General features: G+C 36.2%; 2 protein-coding genes across 3 annotated transcripts; one reads left to right on the top strand and one right to left on the bottom strand.

Moving 5' to 3' along the window:
- Positions 1-10,599: 10,599 nt before the first annotated feature.
- LOC145032813 (alpha-taxilin-like protein) lies at positions 10,600-14,305 on the top strand. Its single transcript, XM_078981758.1, has 12 exons — positions 10,600-10,729; positions 11,017-11,433; positions 11,534-11,616; positions 11,780-11,888; positions 12,628-12,695; positions 12,895-12,972; positions 13,079-13,143; positions 13,236-13,302; positions 13,386-13,568; positions 13,652-13,708; positions 13,790-13,885; positions 13,956-14,305. The coding sequence occupies exons 2-12, from the start codon at positions 11,022-11,024 to the stop codon at positions 14,094-14,096; spliced, it is 1,359 nt and encodes a 452-aa protein (XP_078837884.1). The 5' UTR covers positions 10,600-10,729; positions 11,017-11,021; the 3' UTR covers positions 14,097-14,305.
- Positions 14,306-15,769: 1,464 nt separating this feature from the next.
- On the bottom strand, positions 15,770-21,447 carry LOC145032812 (uncharacterized). 2 transcript variants are annotated; one of them, XM_078981756.1, is made up of 4 exons: positions 20,891-21,447; positions 19,740-20,501; positions 18,359-19,291; positions 15,770-18,267 (listed from the first exon to the last, which is right to left on the bottom strand). In XM_078981756.1, exons 1-4 carry the CDS (start codon positions 21,090-21,092, stop codon positions 16,052-16,054), a joined length of 4,113 nt encoding a protein of 1,370 aa, XP_078837882.1. In that variant the 5' UTR covers positions 21,093-21,447; the 3' UTR covers positions 15,770-16,051. The 2 variants fall into 2 exon arrangements, with proteins under 2 accessions (XP_078837882.1, XP_078837883.1); XM_078981757.1 differs by lacking the exon at positions 20,891-21,447 and having other exon boundaries at positions 19,740-20,277; positions 20,343-20,457.
- Between the last annotated feature and the right edge of the window lie 1,129 nt (positions 21,448-22,576).

Raw genomic sequence — 22,576 nt, 5'->3', positions numbered from 1 at the left:
CAGGGCTAGTCAATTTAGAGACGATAAGCATCAAAAATTACTTTTTGATAGAAGATTATTTAGAATGAATAATCTTAACTAAGTTGTATTATATGTTACAAGGATTCCGTACATATAAAGAACGCCGAAATCCGAGTTATAACGAAGAAGTTATGACCTGTCGAAGTTTCGCGACAGAACCGACACGACACATCGCGACGTAAAAAGTGAATTTACGTTAGAGATATATTTAGCCTTAGCAATCTAAATGAAAGTCATAGAATATGTTAAACCGTGAGCATGCATAAAAAGAACATCCAAATCTGACTTCGTATGAGGAAGTTATGATTTTTCGAAGTTTCGACTTAGCATAATGCAGCCCGAATACTCAATTTGAGATCGAGCGGTTTTTAGCCGACACGATCTAAATGAGAATCGAAGATCTCGTTAATTGTAGTGAAACGATGAAAGGGTAGGCGAAAACGGACATCGGATGAAGAAGTTATGATTTTATAACGGAGTTTTCCTGTCCCGGCCTACTAAAAATAAATAATCAAATTAAAGTCAAAAATAGCCGACAGAGTCTAAACGAAAGTTGTAGAGCATAGTCTCACCTATGCGTGGATATAAAGAACGTCGAAAACGGAGATCGTATGAGGAAGATATGAAATTTTGAAGTTTATTAAATATTTTCGATATTTAATTTAAATATATATATATTAACCGATATTATCCATTGGGGGGGGGGGGGTCAGCGACCCTATCGTCATTACGCCCAGCGTAATTCAAACTTCCAGCCCCTATAAAAGGGTGTCGAGGGCAACCGACTTCTTTACTCATTTCTCTTCTTTCTCTCGCGTTTTTGCATCGTTTTTCGTGCAAGAAATATCCTGAAGCCCGGTATCATTCCCGAGCCCCGAAGCGAGTCTCGAGGCCCCGAAGATACCGAGAAGTGCGATTCCCGAGCCGAAACTCTGCCCGCGAGAAGCCGATTTTTGGGAAGATCTTCCAGATCTACCGAAGAATACTACTTCTAAAAGCCGTAGTGTTGTCCGATCATCTTCTGATCAAGTGTGTGTGTGGTTACTTTCTTCTAACGCATAATTATTAAGTATTTAATATAAAATACATGTTATGTGTATGTGTCTCATCTGTTGTTTTGGAATATGTATTGAATGAGAATGCTAGACATGTTTTAAACTATGTATATATATATATATATATATATATATATATATATATATATATATATATATATATATATATCTACTAATATGTCGGGTAGAGCATGGGTAGATAGTTGTGTGATAAATAGATGAGAGGCCTCGATTTCATTGTAATTCAGTCATCTAGCGGAATTTAGATGACGACCACGGACTTTTTCTAGACAGTCCAGTGGAATGCTAGCAGGCTCATAACCTGTAGGTGTTAATGAACTTGGGTGTTCATTCGTTGTATTCTACCCCCTTATGGTTGCCTTATTTGACTTATATTGTTGAGGAACCCTCGAAGCATGTGTTGTTGCCCCGATGAAATATTCTTAGACTAGGTCCCTTGTGTTAGTTGTCTTAGGGACGTAAGGTGAGAGTAACGGGAATGGGTAATTGGGTTATTATTGGTTGATGAAATTAAATTAATTATTGTGGGTTGAAAACCCTATATGCTCACCAGGCTTCCAAGCATGACCCACTCAGTTTTCTTTGCATTACAGGTAATGGCACAAAAGTACAAGTTGGTGGCTTTGACGAGAGATTTTTGATTATAGATCAGTAGTTATAAATAATTGTTGTAAGGTTTATTTTATATTGTTTATGCTTTTGGTCTGTATCGAACATGACATCCCGAGGTTTTATTATTTAATGAAAATACATTCTCTTTGAGAAGTGTTTTGATAAATGGTTATCATATTTTTGTTTTTGGGAACAAATTCCGCAACAGTTTTCTTTAAACGATTACTCTGATTTTAAAAATAAAGCATAAACAAATCGGTATTTTCTGGCCGTGAAATTAGGGATGTCACATATCAGTTGTGTTATCTTCCATCCTTATGTCAACCTTGCGAATCCGGTTTGCTTGGACTCCGGATTAATAAGCCTGATTGGCAAGTTTGCCTACCACAACTGGGAGTGCTCGATCTGCTAAACTTCCTCCGCTGACATCGTATAAGTCCTGAAACATACCGTAAGGAGGATGCAGTCCTTGCTGCTGGCTCGAATGGTGGATGTGGCTTCCCCAGACGGGAGTTGGTCCTTGAAATCCCATCATAAAAAGAGGTTGGACGATTGGCGGATTGATTACCTCAGGCTCTGAGGCTGAGTTATCTGAACCTTCCTCCTCCTCGTCTTTCATGGGTTCCTCCTCTGGGTCATCTTCAATCCATCCCCCATTACCTTGGTTGGGGTAGTAGGGGTTGCCGGGGTGATGGACTCCAACCATTGAGTCTATACGAGAATAGGGTTAAGAATTGACTATAAACTAAAACACGTAAATTTTACCCTTAAGTTTGACGGTTGAAGATACCCAAATACTCCCATAGTATTCTTAATGATATGCTCTTGGTAAGTTTTACATTTCTTGTCCACTGTAGACACTCCCTGGCATACATTAGTCGGCTCTTGGACAAATATAGTTGATCATGCAATATTCATCCCAATTCCGATTATATGTCCCAAGGCACACCTGCACTGCACAATTTATTTATAATACTTCTACATTAATCTATTTATGACATTGTTATTAATATGCAATGAATGCATGCCTACTTTACAAAAATTAAATAAATTTAATTTTAAAAAGTGTGACTCTTACTCATAGTGTTTTTGCCCAGTTGTGTTTATAGTTGTATACCAAAAATGGTTTTGATATACTTAATTCACTATAAACAATGCTCTGATACCAATCTGTCACACCCCCAAACCAAAACGGCGGAAACGTTCGGGGGCGGAGGACGTCATAACAGTTCATAGTAAGGAAAGTACACACCACCATACATATAAAGGTTTCAAAATGTTTACATAATTGTATTCGTTACATGTTCAAAAGATAAATACATAAACATCTTTCAAAAGAAGTAATTAACATCAGAGCATTAATCCCCAAAAGTTGGTTTCCAAACCTTCTTAGCGGTTCCATGAGAATACAAGTTATTTCAAAGAAAAAGTGTCAACGATTAAGTTGGTGAGTTTATAAGCGGTTTTGAGAGAATGTATACCATTCCAAAGTTCGTGCGTTTTTCAAGAAAATCCCGTATTTTCTTAATAAAGTATGAAATGCATATAAATGTTCATGTTGTGAATTGCAAATAGTTGTACCAGGAAAATCCCTTATTTTCCTATTAGTTGATTGTTTTGGATACAGGAAAATCCCTTATTTTCCTAAAGTAACAGGCAGTCTCTAATGTCCAAGACCGAAAATTGCAAGCAACTGACATGCTTAAAAGGTTGAGGCATAGTTTTAATTAATAAAGCTATAAGAAGATCGCACTTGTTAGATGAATAATAGTTTTAATATCTATTCATTCATAAAAGCAGAATATCATAATAATTGTCCATCTGGTGAGTTTTATAACCATACTAAACATAATATGCCTATGGCGACAGTCTACGGGCGTCGAAACGTTATGAAAAATTGTCACCCAAAGGATTGTAGCTAACAGTCAAGGTGCGGGATCATGACTTCCCGTATAGATCTATACACATTTGACACGCTCTCCAAACGGGAGACTCTGGTTATTATAGACAGGACTTTAGGTAGTACCTTTTAACCAAAAGGTAGCATTGAAGATGTAATCGTCTCACGGATTCTCAACTAAGTCTGTATTAAAATAATAGTTTTGTATGCAATGTTTATCCTCTTTCACAATGTTTGACAAAGCATAAATCATAAGTTCTTTGAATGCATAAAATGATTTAACAAGGATGGCTACCCTGAATACTATGTATTTTGTATAAATCTAATGCATGCAAAGTATAACAAGAGTTTTCACATTTCCACTTGGGATTAAGTGTGTGTTTACTTGTATTCTCCCCCGAAATGTATTAAAAGTACATTATAAAGTATTTGAAGGTGTATAAGAGGGGGTATGAACTCACTTGATTGAAGTGGTAGCTTGAAGAAGTTAAGACAAAGAATCGAGCAGAAGTTCGACTAGAGTAAGCTGAATTATCGGGAGCGTAAGACTTCCTTCTGATCTTGAGTATAAAAACTCGGGGCTTTAGGAAGGCTGCGAGAGGTATAAACGCAGAGCAACAAACTTAGATGGAAAGAAAAGAGCACTAAACCCGACACCCCTAAGATTTTATTTATAGGGAGGGTTTTGGGGTCTCACGTCGTGAATATAGCCTTGTTCACGTCATGAGGCTGAGTCAACTCTATCCCCTTCGACGATTTGACGTGGATGACACTATGGAACCCATCAGTCACAGTCTCACGTCGTGAATATGGAACTGTTCACGTCGTGAGGCTGAGTCAGCCTCGGGTTTTGTGTCCCGAACTTGTAAAATCCTCCGATTTCAACATTCTTTATATGCACTCGTAGGTGTGAGAATGCTCTACAACTGTCGTTTAGACTTCGTCAGCTAGTTTTGACTTTATTTTTATTATATTATTTATAGTAGATCGAGTCAGGAAAAGTCCGTTTAAATTCCATAACTTCTTCATCTGATGTCCATTTTCGTCAGTCTTATTACCGTTGTATTCCTAGTGTTGAGGTCTTCAACTTTCGTTTAGGTTGTGTTAGCTGAAAATTGCTCGATCTCTAATTCGAGTTTTTAGCTGTCTACTGCTAGGTCCGAAACTTCAAAAAATCATAACTTCCTCATACGAAGTCAGATTTGGGCGTTCTGTTTATGTATGTTCGCAGTTTAATGATATCTACGACTTTCATTTAGATACCTAAGGCTAAAAAGTATTCCATTGAAATTTATCGTTTTATGCTTAACATCGCTTTATCGGTACTGTTACGAATCTTTGATTGGTCATAATGCCTTCGTTATAACTTGGATTTTAGTGTTCTTTATATTTTTGGAAACCTTATCACGATATCTACCACATAGTATACTCAAACGGAGCTTTTTTACCATTTCGTTTTCGATGATATTCTTATTACTTCACAAAGAGATTACAAGACTCAACTTTTAGACATTACATTGACTTGAAATAACAGGTTGTTATACGTGCTTAATCATCTTGCTGACAAGGTGGTTGTAACGATTGAATATTTGAACAAGACTTTCCTCTGGCTTTTGCTTGAAGTCACCGAACTCTGAGAGTATAAGAGTTTGGATGGAACGCTCTAGATCTGCATCAGTGGAATATAACTCCTTAAGCCTTTTCCAATATCTCATTTGCAGTAGTACAAGAACTCACCAAACAAAAGGTATCACATTTTAAAGTAAATATGATCATCCTCATTGTTTTTACGTTGCTCATCAGTTTATCCTTCTCATCCTGAGGGACTTCTTTTACGTCTATCATCAACTGATTGTACTCTTTATGTGTCTTGATGGTTTTATTGGTTTCAGAATAAGCGAAAGGACCCAAAGTAATAGTTTCCCAGATCAAATATCTATTATCCTATGAGCTGAGAACATAGTCTTCAAAATGAAGAGCTTAGACTTCATATTCATGAGTGTATAGAATCGGAATCCATGTGGTCGATCCAATGTTGTTGGAGATGTTGATAGGATTGGTTTAAGACTCGTCGTGAGACATGATGACTTGATCTACTTCTTTGTCAAGAATCAGACTTGTAAAGATTGAGTTGGGGTAGAATCAAAATCAAGGAGTAGCGTCAATGAAGTGATGACGACTCTAACAGATTCGATAAAAGCGGAAACCCTAAAGATTTTCTTCAAATAGAAGAGATGCGTATGAATTACATAGCCTCCTGTTCTAATACCAACTGACGAGACTAACAAGTCTTTAAGATTGATTAGATTCTTAACAAGCAAACCAAGAATGTAGATCAAACAAGAACACAAAATGAATCAAACTGTTGTCGAATGATTAAAAAGCCACAACCTCAAAAGAACTCTATTAAGAATTACTATTATAGAGGTGTGGTAGGGTTACAATATTATTTGAAGGATGAAATCAACTATTAACCTTATACGGTGCATGCATGCACCATAACCCTAATAATAATGGTCGGACAGGCCTAAGACCGTGTATACATTGGACTTATACAAAAGGCCCAAAGACGCAATCCAATAATCCTCAACAGTTGACTTTTGACCATGTTTGACTTTTAGTCAAACTGAGGTTTTATCCTTGTTTGGTTTGGGTGGTGCAGATAGTTGATCATGTGAGATATTGGGTAGTTCGGATTTAACTCTTTGTTTTAGGTGAAGTTTCTCACTAGGTGTCATGGTATGTTTGTTGCCTTTGTGACTCGTGTATGTATGTTTATATGCTTGTTAGGTAGGGCTCATTAGGTTAGGCCCGTTTATATGTTTGTTGGGTTGGGCCAACTTAATTGAAAACAAACCATTAGATTGGGTCTGTTATTTGTATGGTATGTGGTATTTTGGGGAAATACTAAGTTTTATGCTTACAATTTTAAGTTTACATGTTGGAGGTTGTTCTAATAGCAAAGGGAATGGCTCAACATGATTTTATGTAATCCTTGAATGTGTTTTGAAACTTCCACACTTTTATTACCGTCTTGATACTCTAATTATTGTTTTGAAACAAATGGTTTTTATTAGATCTTTGAGAATGGAATTGGAACAAATGTTTTTGGTCTTAAATGAAAATTTAATTGTGAAATTTGGGATGTTAAAATGAGTCTACCCCCTCGAATGACAAAGAATTGTATTTCCAAGAGGAGAACCTAGCTTTGACCCACTCACTAATAGGCCTCAATTTTCTCTTTTAATTCATATTTTCTCCTATCGCGACGCCCAAAAAAGTGAAAGGAAAGGAACCCACTTTACACCCAAGGTATTTACCATTCCAATTAAGATCATTATCGAAAATACCAACGCCATAAACCTTGGACTTGTTGAAATTTACTTCCAGGCCTGAAGAAGCATGGAAGCAACCAAGAATGCAGGTCATGTTTTTTAGATTACTAGAATACCATACCCCCACGAAAATCACATCATCGAGATCCCCCCCCTCTCTCTGAAAAAGAGACTTATCACATGCAGTTTTCATTACGATATTCAGACCTTCCATGACGATTATAAAAAGGAATGGGGATAACGGGTCTCCATGTCGAACACCTTTTTGATAATTGAATTCTAGAGTAAAAGAACCATTTATAAGAACTGAAGCACGAGAAGAGGACAGGCACTCCCTGATCCAAGCTCTCCATTCTACTCCAAAACCCATATGTGACGTAATAGAATATAACTATTCTCAATTAATGAAGTTGAAAGCCTTTTCAAAATCCACTTTAAAAAAAACATTTTTTTCTTCGTTTTTTGGCCCACGAGACGAGATTATTTATAATCATAGGACCATCCAGAATGTTTCTACCCTCGATGAAAGCTGATTGAAATTCATTAATAATCGAACCCATAACGCGCTTGATGTAGAAGGAGAGGGCTTTTGCAATAATCTTGTAATATTTATTTAAACCTTGGTATTTAACTTTATCAAATAATGATTTTGTAATGGGTATTGTTGTCATGCTAATAAATGCATGGTTGTGCGGCTTACGACACATCAAATTTGTCAAGGTTTTCGAAGACAATTAGTTTCTTTACGATCAAAAGCTCAAATGTAAATCTTTAAAGTGTATATGGGGTGTTTGAAGGTTTTCTTTATGAAATTTAAAAGCTCATACGAGATTGGGAAACAATATTGGGTCAATAGGTCTTAGGAGGTTTTCTTTATAGAATTTAAAGGTCCATATAATATTGAAAAACCATTTTATAGGGAAAAAAACTCAACCATAGAGACGATGATTGTAATTAAATCTAAAGCTATTCAACACATTTTTCTTTTTGAGTTTTGAGTTCATTTTGTCCCTGTTTTTGAATTTTAAGTTAGAAATATTACATAAAAAATGAATACATTAAAATAAATTTTGTTTTTCAAGGTTTAAGTTTATTTTGTTCCGCGGGTATGAAATTTTAGTCATATAAAATTGAAAATGAAACTGAATAAATCAAAATGAATAAACCAAAATACCCCTTTCTTAAGTAACCTTTTTTGCGGTAATGTTTATTTCAAATGTTTTTGTTTGAATAAAGTGATGTTTACTTATATGTTTATAAAATGATCATTAATTTATTATACACCAATATTAAGAATGGGATAAAGAAGAGATAAGGTGTTTCACAATCGAATCGCAACCCGCTAACATAAATATTGTTTTGGTATAAGACAAAAACGATAATATAGGATGATCTTTTGTATATGAAATATCTATCCATCATAAAAAAATATAAGGTAATACATAATGCAATTAAAAATATAATAACAATAAAACTTAAAAGAAAAAAAAAATCATGTACACATTATATTGACAACAAAGACATGAAAATAAATACTAACAATAAGAAAAAAAAAAGAAAAAGATATTAACAACAAAAAGTTAAAAGCAAGAGAACTAAAAGTTTAAAGACAAAACTTCAAAAATGATCCTTGTGGTTTTCAAAAATATCAAATTTAGTCCCTAAGTTTAAAAAACCTCACCGATGGTCCCTGTGGTTTCAAAACTTTTAACATTTGGTCCTTCCGGCTAACTCCGTTAGCTTTTGGCCGTTAAGTCAGGGGCATTTTTGGCATTTCACTACACAGGGACCATTTATGAGGTTTTGCAATTACTTTATTTTTAAATAAATAAATAAATAGTATTTAATATGCAAGGGTCCCACCCCATCTCTCTCTCTCTCTCTCTCTCTCTCAGACACCATTTAAACATCACCACTTCACCTCCTTTTCTCTCCCTCCCTACAATCTACTGTACAAATCAAAGAAAGAAACAAGGACAACCAAGGACTGCCACCCTCAACCACCCACCGGCAGCGGTGAGTTAACGGGGTTGGCAGTGGGGTTCATGAAGGTGGTGGTTGGTGGTGGATTTGGATTGGGTTTTGTAATTGTATCTTGATCATCGAAAGAAGAGGTGAAACTCCACCATTCAATCAAGTGGACTTCTGTGCTTCCCTGAGTTGACCCATAAAATCCGACAAACATAAACTCATTTACGTATCGTTTGAGATTGGTGGTGATTGATAAGAGAGGTGATTTGGGTTTTGTGTTGGAATACGAAATAGAGATGTTGAGTTGCTGAGTTGAACTTGAATAATCTATCCCCGAGTTGACTTGAGTGCCACTTCGTAAATTGACTTCAATAGAGTCCAAATCGGCAACTTGGGAAGAAACCATGGAGTCAAGATCCAAACCCACATGATTTCCATTGACATCTTTGAACTCGATGTCCATTAGAGTATCGAACTCAACAACAACAACGCCGGTAGGAATACCCAAATACGTACCAGCGTCGCCGACATCTTCATCGTTCGGCGATACAACAAAAGCCAAACCACCTCCAATCGAACCCGGATTCAAATTAACAATCGAGAATGAAAAATATGTTGAGAAACTCGCCGGATTAGGGCTCCCAGGTCACCGGAATCTAACAGGCTTGTTGTACAAAACCCTGCCGGCGCCAGAGTTAGGGACAGGGAGATCTCGGGTGAGTCTGACACTGTTGTTGAACAAGTGAGCGTCGCCGAGGAACTTCAAGCTTGTAAGAGTAAGTGTTTGGAAGTCAAATGTGGTGGTTCCGGTGTCCGCATTGCCGGAAAACAAAAGAAAAGCAGAGAGTAAAACAGAATGAAAAGGGTGTTTGTGCTGGAAATTGAAGAAAAAGACATTGTTTGTGAGCTAGATCTGAGGAGCTTCCATGGAGAATTCTTGAGACTACAGATGAAGTCAATCAGTCAATCACGAGATTACAACACAGTTGTGGAGAGAAAGAGAGAGAGAGAGAGAGAGAGAGAGAGAGAGAGAGAAGACGGTGTGTGTGAGAGAGAGAGGGGGTGGGATCCTTTAATATTAAATAATTATATATATATATATATATATATATATATATATATATATATATTAAAAAAAAGGTAAAACTTCATAAATGGTCCCTGTGGAAGTGAAATGATTGAATTGCCCTTCACTTAACTGCCAAAAGCTAACGGAGTTAGCCGGAAGGACCAAATGTTAAAAGTTTTGAAACCACAGGACCATCTGTGAGATTTTTTGAATTTAAGGACTAAACTTGATATTTTTGAACTTAGGAACTAAACTTGATATTTTTGAAAACCACAGGGATCATTTTTGAAGTTTTTTCAAGTTTAAATGATAGTGGGAAAAAATTAATATCTATATTATTTTGATCTAAAATTATAATAAGAGAATCATTTCAAAAACAAAATGTAGCTTAATTAATTCTCCGAAGATGATTAGGTGTCTAAAGCAGTTTAGTTTTGTAACTACCAACTACATAGTAGACAAGAATAGCACCAAATTATTTTAAAAATCAATAATAGATTAAACCTGCAATTCAGTGAATAAATGAGGGACTAAACTTGTAACTAAATTTAAACAAAATGATGTTGTTTGTACCTTGTAGCATTACTTGTTTCACCCTCAATTCTTGTTAAAACTACGGTTTCGTCCTTCCTTGTTATGATGTAATGTCATTTACACACGCATACACTCGTCGCTCCGCAAATCTCTCCAGTTTGTAAAGGAAGAGCAGGTTCCTTCGTTTGTTCATCCTCTATCGTCTTTTTCGGTACGTAAAAACCCTTTCATATTCACAAAATACATGCCTATATATGATTAGGTTTATGGAAATTTATCAATGTGTGTTTATCACGTTATGTACTTCGATTTTATGTCCGATTGTTTGCTTCATTAACTAATTAGGTTTCAAACCCTGTTTATTTGAATGAATAACTGCTTGAAATTTTCTAAACTGCGACAACCCTAAGGTTGCGTTTCGCTTCGCAAGTTTTTTTTCTAAATGTTGTTTGGGGAAAATGAAGAGTCTGATTCTTTTTATTTTATCATTATTTGTAGGTGAAATGGAGAACTCTGCAGCAAATCAACTGCCTGAAGCAGATTCGTTGCCTGATGGGTTTGTTGATAGTTCCGCTGAACCTGTAACCCCTTCGGTACCCACAGCACCAGATCAAGAAGACGAAGTGACTGATTATAAGGAGGAGAAACTAGTAGAAGTTGAGTCAAGGCCTGATTTGATAGTGAATGACTTTCAATCACGTGAAGGTGATAATGGAAGTTCTGAGCCATCAAGAACGTTCCCCGTAGAGCTATCTGAATATGTCAGTTCTGGAGAGGATGCAGTCAAGAGTGATGCTGGATCACCAAATGCTGTTTCTGAAAATGTTGTAAGAAAACCAGAACAAGGAATGACTCCTGTAACTGATGGTGACAAGCAAAAGCATGCTGCAGAAACATGTCAAAATTCAGAAAAATGTAATATTCACACACTACTCCACTATGCTTATAACCCTTAAATACACATTATGTATCAAAACCAGGCATTAACTTTAGCTACCATTTATTTATGTTGCAGTGACTGAGCAAGGAGTGGAGACACAAGCAGCCAATTCACAAGGGACATTATTATCATCACAGAGCTCTGGAACAAGCAGAAAAGTATTTAGTAATAACTTTGTGCTCCTAATTATGTAGACTGTTTTTTATGTTACTGAATTAGTAGACAGGTTGTGATTAGAGACTTGTTATGCTAGGAAGGATTGATTAGTAATTTGGTCAGGAGCCCTAATTATTTGAATCTATAACTTGTATTCTGTTTCAGGATACATCTGAAGTAAAACGTAAAAGTAGCAAGCGTACTTTCAAGACAGAAAAGGAATTTTTGGAGTTCACTCTGAGTTATCAGAAAGTTCTTTCTGAAAGAGATGCAGGTATGTTATTTTTATGGTTCATGTCTGAGATTATATGTGGAATGTACATCAAACAAGTTAGCTTACATTAAGTGTGTACACAGGTTTAAACAATTTAAATAAATAAAGAAACAGCTGAATAAACAATATCATGTATAAAAGTAAAATACTAAAACATTGTTATGCAATGGGCAACACATTTAAATATATAATCATGAATGTGCAAGTTCCCCACAATTAAACAAGAAAATGCATAAATGCACAAAAACAAACAAACACTTACCTGAAACTGCATTGATTTGCTGGATGAAAAGTTGTTCTTCTTGACATGTTGAAGATTGGAGTTCTAATTTCACTTTCACAAATCGGTTTTTGAAAGAGAGATGTGTTTAAGGTTGAATTAATAAAATAGTTAGAGAAAAATCTGTTTTCTCTTACCCTCTCTCATCCTATATATACTTCTTCTATTTTCATACATTTGCCACACAACTTTTGGCCAAATAACACATATGGCCTCTCAACTTAATCTTGCAATATTCTTCCTTATAAAATCCAGTTTTTTTCCAATTCAATCCACCAAACTTCATAAAACTTCACCAATAATATATTATATGTTAATTCCATTATCATTGTTTGAGTATGTATAGATTTAGCAGTGAGTTTCTCCATCACTTGATAAATGTAAACTGATTATTGTTTTCTTTCCTTGTGTATTTCCACAAATTTTGTTTTAATATGTGATTATTCTCTCATTTTTCAGCTATTACTATGCGAGATAAACTTGAGTCATTGTGTAGGGAGCTACAACGTCAAAACAAAATGTTAATGGTATGCTTTTCTACTTATGCATCCATTTCATTTATTCTCAAATTTATAATTGTGTAATGATGTTCGTTTCAGTATTGATATATATATATATATATATATATATATATATATATATATATATATATATGTCAACATTATTACCAATTCCAAATCGATTCCAGAAAAATATTTACAGGTCTTGTTGTTTGTTGGTTTTTAGGATGAATGCAAAAGGGTATCAACAGAAAGTCAAAACTTAAGACTGGATCTATCCAACAAGTTTCAGGAAGCAATAAAGGTTTCTGTAAATGCATATATACACAGGATAAATAACATGTGTACATTTTTACTATATCCATTTGCATTGAAGTCTAATTAACTAACTTTTTGTTTGTGTGTTATAGGATGTTACTAGTAAGCTGGAGGAGCAAAGGGATGACAGCCTGACTCAACTTAAGGAGAATGAAATGTAAATATAGACTTTGTATTTATATTTATATAATATACTCCCTTTCCATGCCAAATTTGTTGAACATATTGTGTATCAAAAATGTTGTTCAGGTTAAGAAACCAATTGAAGCAAAAGGAGGAGCATAATGCTCTTACTGTCCAACAATATACTCAACAGGTAACTCCTTATGTTTAATGTAAACCAACTTGAATGGAATTTTTTTTCTTCATAAATATAAATATTGATATGGATGCATGCAGTTGAAGCAGAAATCTCTAGAACTCCAGATTGCAGATTTAAAGCTTCAGCAACATGAAGAAAAGCTGGTGAAAGAACAGTCCCAGATGAAGATGTATGCAGAACAAGTGTCGCAATTGCTGGCCACTGAAAAGAATTTACGGTTACAGTTAACTGCTGATGGTGAAAAATTCCAGCAATTCCAGGTTAACCTTTTCTTTTTTTAGTTTTAAAGCATGTGTGGATGCATTTTTTTAACAAGCGAAGTTTTTATTTTTTTCTTTTGCAGGATGCATTGGTGAAGAGCAATGAGGTTTTTGAAACATTTAAGCAAGAAATCGAAAAGGTATATCATATATGTGAATTGTGGTTTGGGTTTCTAGTTTCTAGTTTCTTAATTCTTAATGTATGTATGTGTGTGTTTTAGATGGGAAAATCGATAAAGGAACTGAAAAAGGAAAATAGTTTTCTAAAGGGGAAGAGCGAGAAGTCAGACATGAGTCTTATTCAACTTGTGGAGGAGGTAATTGTTGAAAGGTTGTTTTAGTTGGCAAAGGCAAAATATTAAAAGTTATTTGTGTGAGCATATGCAGCGTGAACGCATGAAGAAGCAATTGGAGAAAACCAAGAATCAAAAAGAAAAGCTTGAATCGCTATGCAGATCACTTCAAGCAGAGAGGAAGCAGCAGAATCCAACAACTCCTACTGCTGCTGCTTCTGCTGATGATGTTTAGCTCCCTGTTTGACAATATTAAAAGACAAAGACACTGTTAAAAACACTTTTGAGGTTTTGTTTTCTGAATCCAATTGTTTTGTTGGAGTTAGCTTAGTTTTCGGGATCTTCTACTGAAATGAATGTGAATGTTTGTGATGAGAATCAAACCGAGCCCAAGAAAGATTTTTTGGTTAGCAACAAATGAATCTGAAAATATTGGTTCCAAAATCCCAAGTGATGTTTTGTTTTGTCTTTTTGGTTGTGGGTGGAGATGATGGAATTGTCGTAGCTTTCATTTCATCACTTCACTTGATTTGCTTCTTTTGAAATTACATGTCTGTCCCTTTTAACAATTTACATCATTAAAATATATGTTGACCATGTCAATATTACTATAAATTATAGTTTGTAGGCATGAGGTGTTTTTTTTTGACTAAAACAACTATACTAGCTAGCTTCTGCTTCTGCAAATGGCAAAACCACAGTAGTTTATAAAGTAACTACATAAAATATTAATTCCATACGTCATATATTTCACCTTTTTATGTTATGAAGTTCGTTTTAGCAATTTCTAATGGTTATTTTGGTTAAATGTGTACATAGGATTTAATTATATCTTCCATCTGTAAATAAGTTTTTACATAAATTTATATAATATTAATACAATCATGTTAAATGGGTGGCAATGAAAAACTACAAGGAAGAATACGTAATTTTTTGAAAACAAATTTCAACTAGCTCCTCAAATTTGTAGTTTATATTTTATCAAGTATTTGTCCAATATTTATATAATTTAAATTGTATTTATTATTAGCATCGATTTAAAGATATTAATAATATAACTTCATATGAGATGTATATTAACAAAATGTGATGAGGTGGTTGGTGAACGCCCTATTTATGCAAAAAGTTGGAGAGTAGAACAGAGAATGTAGATGCGTTGCGTTATATATAACAATTAACATCTTTTGGTTTCTAGTGAGAGCAGTTGAGCAGTATCTATCTATCTATCGACTCTGTTATTGTTGTTGGTTTTGGTTGGCAGGTTAGCTACTTGCTGAAAAGGTAAAACGTAAAAAAGTGAAACTCTCAAGTCATGAACAAAAGAGATTAGGCAAACCTAAAAGAGAACTCCTGCTGACAGACAAACCTGGTAAAACCATGTTTTCACTGGTTCCAGTTTAAGTCAAGAGTTTGCAAGTAAGGACTTTTTCCAAAAAAAAAAAAAAGTGGAATCAATCAAAATGGCAGTTGCCAGCATATGGATATTTATTGCATAATCATAATAGAGGAGAGGATCCATATTCTTTTCCTTTCTCTTTGAGATATTATTATCCACAGGATAAGATAGGAGATGAGAGGAGCGGAAAGCTCCAGGAAGGTGTGATGATGTTGAAAGCATACCTACTACTGCTCTGCTTTTGACTTTTGACTTTTGACTAATCAATCATCACACCACAAAATATCACTCTACTTTTTTTTTTTTTATATATCACCACTTCCGCTTCTGCTTCCACTTCCATCATATAGAAGATATATATATAGATAGTGACACCCACTTTCACTTTTTTTTTTTTTTTTCCTTCAACACTTAGCTGTACTTGAGTAAACGAGCATCACGTCATAAACATAATGGATTCCATTCCATGCCAAAACTTAATAAGAAAAAAATTAATAATAAGTAACATCTAGTTTTGAGAAATTATTTTGTGTACTTGATAAATAAAATACAACAAAACAAAGCTAGGCTACTACTCCAAACATTACAAAAAAAGACCCTCCTCCTAAAATTACCAAAAAAGACCACCAGACAGCAGGCAGCCCTGTTCTCTATCACTACTCAAACTCAACATATATAATACACATGATATGGAAGAAGAAAATAAAAGAGAAAAGACTCTAATTTACCACCAACCAACCAACCATATAAGAAAGAAAAGACTGACTGTACTTGTCATCATCTGTTTCTGTTGTCTATATCATCCTCCTTCTCCAAGCTGCTGCTGCTTCATCTTCAACCTTGCTGTTGTAATCGTATAGGTGCTGTAGATCTGTCTTATTAGCAGCATAGGCATAGTGCATTCTAATGGCTGCCACAGCATCCGAAATTCCATTTGGTAACAATAACTTATCTACTCCACCTTCCTGCCTCCCTCCTCCATTCTTGCTACATGATGGAAAACCAGCAGAGATGATCTTGTTTAATGAGGAGGAAGAAGACGAATGCTGATCAAACTTGGTGAATGGATGAAAAGAGGAGGTTTTACTAAAAGCAGCAGGATATTTTGCCAGCAGCCTTGCAGAGTCTGGAATCCTTATTCTGTTGTTGTTGTTCCCATCCCCCCAATATCCATTATCACTCCTCTTTAACAATGTATCAACATCCACATCCACTTTCCTCCTATCATCATCATCGAACTTGAGCTCAAAGGATTTCACTTTCCCACCACATCCATTCTCTTGTGCTTGTGGTGGCTGATTAGTTATGATTTGACCAAACAGCTTCACATTACCAGTCCTGCTTGGCTTTTCCACATCTTGAGGCCCCCTTGCTTCCATTAACAGACTCTCACCCAACTTCAACTTGCTTTGGCTTTGGCTTTGTGTTGCTTCACTGTAACCTATCATCCCACTGCTAGCAGGATATCCCCTAAGAATTTGGGATGATTCTTCTGCTGCACAATCCAGCAATGAATGTTTTGGAACAAGATTCAAATGAAAACCATCTCTACTTTCATACTTCTTATCCTCCTCAAAGCTCTTCCTGAAAGACAGTCTGGATGATGATGATACTGATACTGATCCTGATCCTGATCCTGATCCTGATGCTGATTCATCCTCCTCCTGCCTAATCCGAATAGTCTTCTTGAACGGAATAGCAGAATTAGAAGTAGGATTTCCAGGAAACAAATTTGACATCAACAAGCCATTACTACCATCCGAGCAACTTAACTTCATATTATTGCAGCTTAAATCCAAACATCCATCAGTTTCAGTGGTGGCCATAGGCTCCTCCTCCCTAATTCCTTCTTGTATGCAAATCTCACTACTGGCAACTTTGGCATCATCTGATGCGCATGACTGCTCACCAGAATATGTATTTGAACCCACCAAATTATCCATCTTACTGCATTCCAAAGAGGACTTGTTATCTTGAGAAATGTCCGACCCACTGTCCACCATCAAAGCATCTTCACCCTCCTCCTCCTCCTCCTCCTCCTCCTCCTGGTTGTTATTAGCATGCTCAACATCAATCTCATCCAGTCCAAGACATTTCCTAGCCTTGCTGAAAAACACCCTGCACTGATCGATTGTCTTTGTTTTCACGCATATTGAGATATTTGCAAAATTCTTGCCACAGGATCTGAAAGCCTTTATGAATTTCATCTTCTCTGCATCGCTCCAGGTTGAAGTGTCCACCTCTTCCCCACAACTCTCATCCGAACAACTTTCCTCATCAACATCCTCTTTTTGCCTCCTCTTTGAACAAGAACCGCCGCCAAGCATCTGGCATCTACTCCTCCTCCTTCCATGATCCTGGTGCTGGACATCTCCATTATCAACAGAACTTGTGATGCAAGAACCCAAAGCTTCTGATGATACAGACCTACAAATCCCAGCCAATACATCAGCTGCAGCAGTTTCCTGCTCATTACAAAACATTCCTGCATCTAGTTTCTGTTCACCATCCACACTGGCAACCATTTCTGAGGCAGCACCAAGCATTTCAAGGGAAGTAGCATCCGCAGTCATTCGCCTCCCAGATGTCACCAGGTAGGTATTAGTAACACAAGACATCCCTTTTGCAAATGCTGATTTCTTCTTTATCTTCTGAAAACATTCAGACTTGTGATTCTTGTAGTAAAACTCAACACAATCACTACACGTTCTGTTTTTCAGAAAGGATGCGATTTTCTTGAAATCTTTTCCAAACAAAGCATACTTCTCCAAAAAGATTTCCTGCTCTTCTTCTGTCCAGGCACTGACAACGGATCTTTCCTTTTCAACTTCAAGAGGGTCCTCCACCAATCCATTATCTGAAACAAACCTTGTCATCATTCGCTCGCTCCTGTCTAATATCAAACAAGGCATCTTTAACGTCTTTCTCTGAACCTTCACCCGTGAATCTGAAAGCAGCTTCTTCACATAATCAAGTGTCTCTGTGGTTGGAACCACACTCATGCTCCCACCTACAACAACAAATTTAGTGTTCAACACACACAATATAAAAGTAAAACACAGCAAGATTTCATTTTGAAATAGTTCAGTTCAGTCACTTACCAGGAGAACCTAAACGAGAATAAATTGAAGAACAGTATTTCTGATGATCAGCATATCCCATTCGTGAGCTCGATTCAAACTTCTTCTGTGACTTGCCACCAGTTTTTTTTACAGAAAGCAACTGAAGATCTTCCTTCCATGCATGCTGTAACACCCAAAACTTACTTGTGATAACCCTTTCCTTAAACTTTAGAAAACACTTCCTCGAAGCAATTTTAGTCTTATTCAATGATTCATCGGTGGATTTTGAAATATTGGTACATGAGTGTGTAGTTGGCAATAACATCCTATTAAGTTCATCAGAAGTTTCATTTGCCATAACTTTGTTTGCAGCAAATATGAGATCATATAACTTATCATCTTCTCTGCCATTATCTACATCCTCACCATCTGAAACTGTAGAGCTACTGCGGTCCCCACAAGAAGTTACAAAGCCTAAAGCATCATCATTACCAACATCTTCAGAGCATTTAGAAACAGACTCCACAAACTCAGATGTTGTGTCTGAACTCTTGTCATCTGAATCCTCTACTCCATTAACTTCTTCTGGAGAGCTATCAGTTTTCTCCACAGGCAAAGGTCCACCACGAGTCTTATTCTGGTATTCTGTTGGGAAAGAACCAGCATCTGAAACCAATGACTTCAATTCATGCTCAAGTGAATCAATTTCAGTTTCTGTCATTTCAAGTGTCCTTGTCAGCTCTGCTTTCCATACATGTAACTTGTCCATTGCAGTGGATTTCACAAATTTAGACCCTGGAGAACTTGAATCATCAGCCTGCAGCAGTTCATCAAGTGCAGAGCTCAAGTTAAGCTCCAAATTAGATGATAATCCCTCTGTGTGATTTTCAGACACATGACAAGAAGCAACACTAGGATTATAGGTGTCTTTATCCACTGTAACTGTCTTAGTAGATTCCTTCTCTTCTAGACCTGTCATGGCAAAACAGCACATACAGTTTTAGATTCATCCTTGCATATCATATAACAAAAAGCAATGTTTTAGAACCCGGTGTTGTAAACTCTTAGGGTTTTAAAATAAGTTCAAACATTAAGAAAACACATAACCACAACTTCTAGATTATGAGAATTGATCCTGGTTCTAGTCGTTTTCAGATTTGTTAGTCTTTGACTCGAAAAATAAAAATAAAAAAAATTCTTGAACCTCGTTGTCGAAGTAGTATTTTTATAGCATGTTGGAGATAAAGATTGCTGGTACAGTTACAGATGATGATACTGCACTAAGTCAGAATGGATGAAACACTAAACTTAATTCTCCAAATGACAGAAAATTTAGTGACTATCCAAGTTTCAACAAGGCCGGGTTTTAGAACATTGACAAAAGGCACTTAAAATTAACAAATCAAAGTATATAAATTACCTGGAGAGGAAGTACAGGCATACGAGTAAGGAGTAGTAGGAGATGCACATTCTGAATAACCATTGACACTGGGGCTTTTATCAGTCAAACTAGAAGGACTAGTAAGCAAAGGTTCAGAGCCACTGACACCATCAACCATACCATTTCTAGCTGCAGCCTCTTTATCAAGAAGAATATCTTCAGGGTCAACCTTCTTTTTCTCATACTTGGCAAGGCCTTCCCCCCATCCAAGGCGCTGCTTCTTGCGGGAGGTGGCATCATCATGAGTCATTGGTGTCACACAGGGGGAAGCATCCTCAGAAGGGGATCCAAGAGGAGTCATGTTACCCAGTTGAGCCCCTAACTTTCCATTTAAAGGATCCACCACCCCAATGATCTTACAACCACTTGAATGACTGAAACCAGAACCTCTTGAAGATAAGCTTCCAGAACGGATCCATTTGAGAGGCTTCCAATCAAGTGAAGATCCCAATGAAGTTTCTTTCTCAAGTCTCTGGTTGTTGGTAGTACTGATTCCACCACCACCACTGTTCTTTGCCTGTTGGTCAGCTGAGTGAAGTTGGTCCAGCGAGTTCACAAAGTCATTATGGGGAAGAGAGTTACCGTTTGGTGATGCAGTGGTCTCCCGAGAGTTGACTCCTTTAGGGTCTTTCTGACTACCAAAGGCCATTGACACACTATCAGTCATACAGTTATTCTCTTTGCTGCTTGATTCAACTGTTGTATTGTGCCAACCACCACCAACCCGCTTACCATGAAGACCTTCACAAGCAAAAAACCAACAAAAAAACACATAAGAAAAGTCACCAAACTTGTTAGCGCAAGGAAAAAAAATCACCCCATGTCAAGATAGTAATTCTTGAAGACTAGCTAGCTTCCTCCCAAGATATAACATCAGATCTATCAAATTAATAGCCCTATGGTTCAAATTAAATGACTATCTTCCCTTCCTCTCAGATCTGTACCCAATTCTATATGCCTGTAGCGCGTGTGTGCGTACTTGGGAGAAGAGAAAAGCAAGGCAGTCTATAATCTAAATAACTAAACTTGGTTCACTGAAATTAATTTTAAAGCAAGCAGATTTTTGGTTTCCAAACCCTAAGTTTGCCACCATAACTGGAAAACCTAAAAAATATAACACAAAAACTAACCGGAAAAGGGTCGGCGGAAATCAGAGGGTCCACCTCCAGCGCCCCATCGACAAAACGAGGAGGATCCATGGATGTTATGCTGAGAAGGAATAGTAGGCGGCTCTCTCCATCGCTGCGGAACAATTCCTACAGGGTCCGCAGATGACGGCTTCCTATCCTTCAAAAAGTCCTTCCGGTCGAATGGCAATGGCTCCGGCGGCATCAATGGTTCAATTTAATCAAAACAAGTTCCAACGATACCTTACCCACAAGAACGCTACCGACGCACCACCAATAACGCATCCGCCAAGAAAATTAAAAAAAAAAAAAAAGAAGAAACCTAGCGAGTTAAAGCCTTCTCGAAAAAATCGTTATACAGAATACCAGACCAAGAAAACTTGATGAGGCGTTCAACAGTTGTTGAGGCCTGTCAAAATTGGCAAAAACTAGGGTTTGATTTGAGGAATGAAAACGCTGCAAGGAGGGAAAATGAAAGTAAACTTTAATCTGAATTTTTCTGTGCGTATAGAAAATGTCTAGAGAGAGAAGAGTTGAGATGATAAGCTCAGAGAGAAAAGAAAATAAAACACGAGATTAGAATGACGGTGAGGTTACGCTATCGGATCTGAACGACACCCTATTCAATCCGATTAATTCATCTTTTCGCGTACGGTTTCAGAGATAACAAGAGAAGTGGATTTACTTGGCGGTGCTCATTAAGTCTGGTTCTGAGTCATTCATTGTTGGTAAATTACAAATCTAGTCCCTATACTATATCTTTTTTTCTAATTTTGTCCAAATTTTTACTTTTTATCAAACTCATCCGTATTATTTGTTTTTTTTAAAAGATCCAAGGAAAAGAAAGTATGGCAATCTAATTTTTAATGTAGGCCTATTGTTAATTTGAAAACTATGGATGGTCGACTAAATCTAAAAAATTGTTAGGTTCTTTTATTTGGCGAGGTTATTGTTAATTTGTAAAATTAGAAACAAGAGGTTCAACAATAAAATGTATAGTCATTCTAATAGTGTTCAAATACATGGTTGCTAATGTTTTTTCATGGACAAAATATAAGATGAAACTTAGTTGCGTTAATTAGGATGTTTGGATTATTTTTTCGTTTTTTGCTTGTAATGATAATGTTAAAAGTGGTGTTGTTTTGTGGTTCAAAAAAATACATGTGAATTTAAATGATTTTTTCTCTTACAATTTGTATCATGAAATTATCGACCACCTTGAGAGTGTAGTTGAATAAAAGAGAGATGATAGAGATTGAATTCATTTTCACAATAGTAATAGGTTTGAGAGGTTTAATAGAACATAACTAATATCATAAGTCAAAGTTAAAACGATAATAATTTAATAAATAAATAGATATCAATTTGCAAATTGCAAAAGCCCCTTCCAATTTTGTCTTTCTCATAACATCTAATAAAGTTGGGATCTCACCGAAATTTTTAAATAGCTAGCTAGCATAACAAAACTCAAAGTCATATTCCAAGGTCAAACTCTATCTTCTTCGCAAAAGATGTTGATACCCACCTCACCAACGTGGACGATGTCATCATTGTGTACCAATAAACTAACATCCATACCCTCCATCTATCACTTCAACGTCAACCACAACCCTTCCTTTTCACCATTCAACGCTTTTAACAATCGGACCAACTTGAAAACCCATTACCCATTACTTTTTGAAAGTTTTA

Source organism: Lactuca saligna, chromosome 2 (genome assembly GCF_052625555.1).
Source record: "Lactuca saligna cultivar CGN05327 chromosome 2, ASM5262555v1, whole genome shotgun sequence".
Taxonomy (NCBI): Eukaryota; Viridiplantae; Streptophyta; class Magnoliopsida; order Asterales; family Asteraceae; genus Lactuca; species Lactuca saligna.
Note: the sequence above shows the minus strand (reverse complement) of the source record. Positions and strands in the feature narration are given on the sequence as shown.

What these genes read in the sequence shown, in the direction of transcription:
- LOC145032813 (XM_078981758.1), top strand. Translation starts at nt 11,022, where the DNA reads ATGGAGAACTCTGCAGCAAATCAACTGCCTGAAGCAGATTCGTTGCCT. An exon ending in ATGTCAAAATTCAGAAAAAT is followed by an intron (nt 11,434 to 11,533) that starts GTAATATTCACA and finishes TTTATGTTGCAG; the next exon opens with TGACTGAGCAAGGAGTGGAG. An exon ending in TTAAGCAAGAAATCGAAAAG is followed by an intron (nt 13,709 to 13,789) that starts GTATATCATATA and finishes TGTGTGTTTTAG; the next exon opens with ATGGGAAAATCGATAAAGGA.
- LOC145032812 (XM_078981756.1), bottom strand. Translation starts at nt 21,092, where the DNA reads ATGCCGCCGGAGCCATTGCCATTCGACCGGAAGGACTTTTTGAAGGAT. An exon ending in TTTCCGCCGACCCTTTTCCG is followed by an intron (nt 20,502 to 20,890) that starts GTTAGTTTTTGT and finishes TTGCTTGTGAAG; the next exon opens with GTCTTCATGGTAAGCGGGTT. An exon ending in TGCCTGTACTTCCTCTCCAG is followed by an intron (nt 19,292 to 19,739) that starts GTAATTTATATA and finishes TTGCCATGACAG; the next exon opens with GTCTAGAAGAGAAGGAATCT.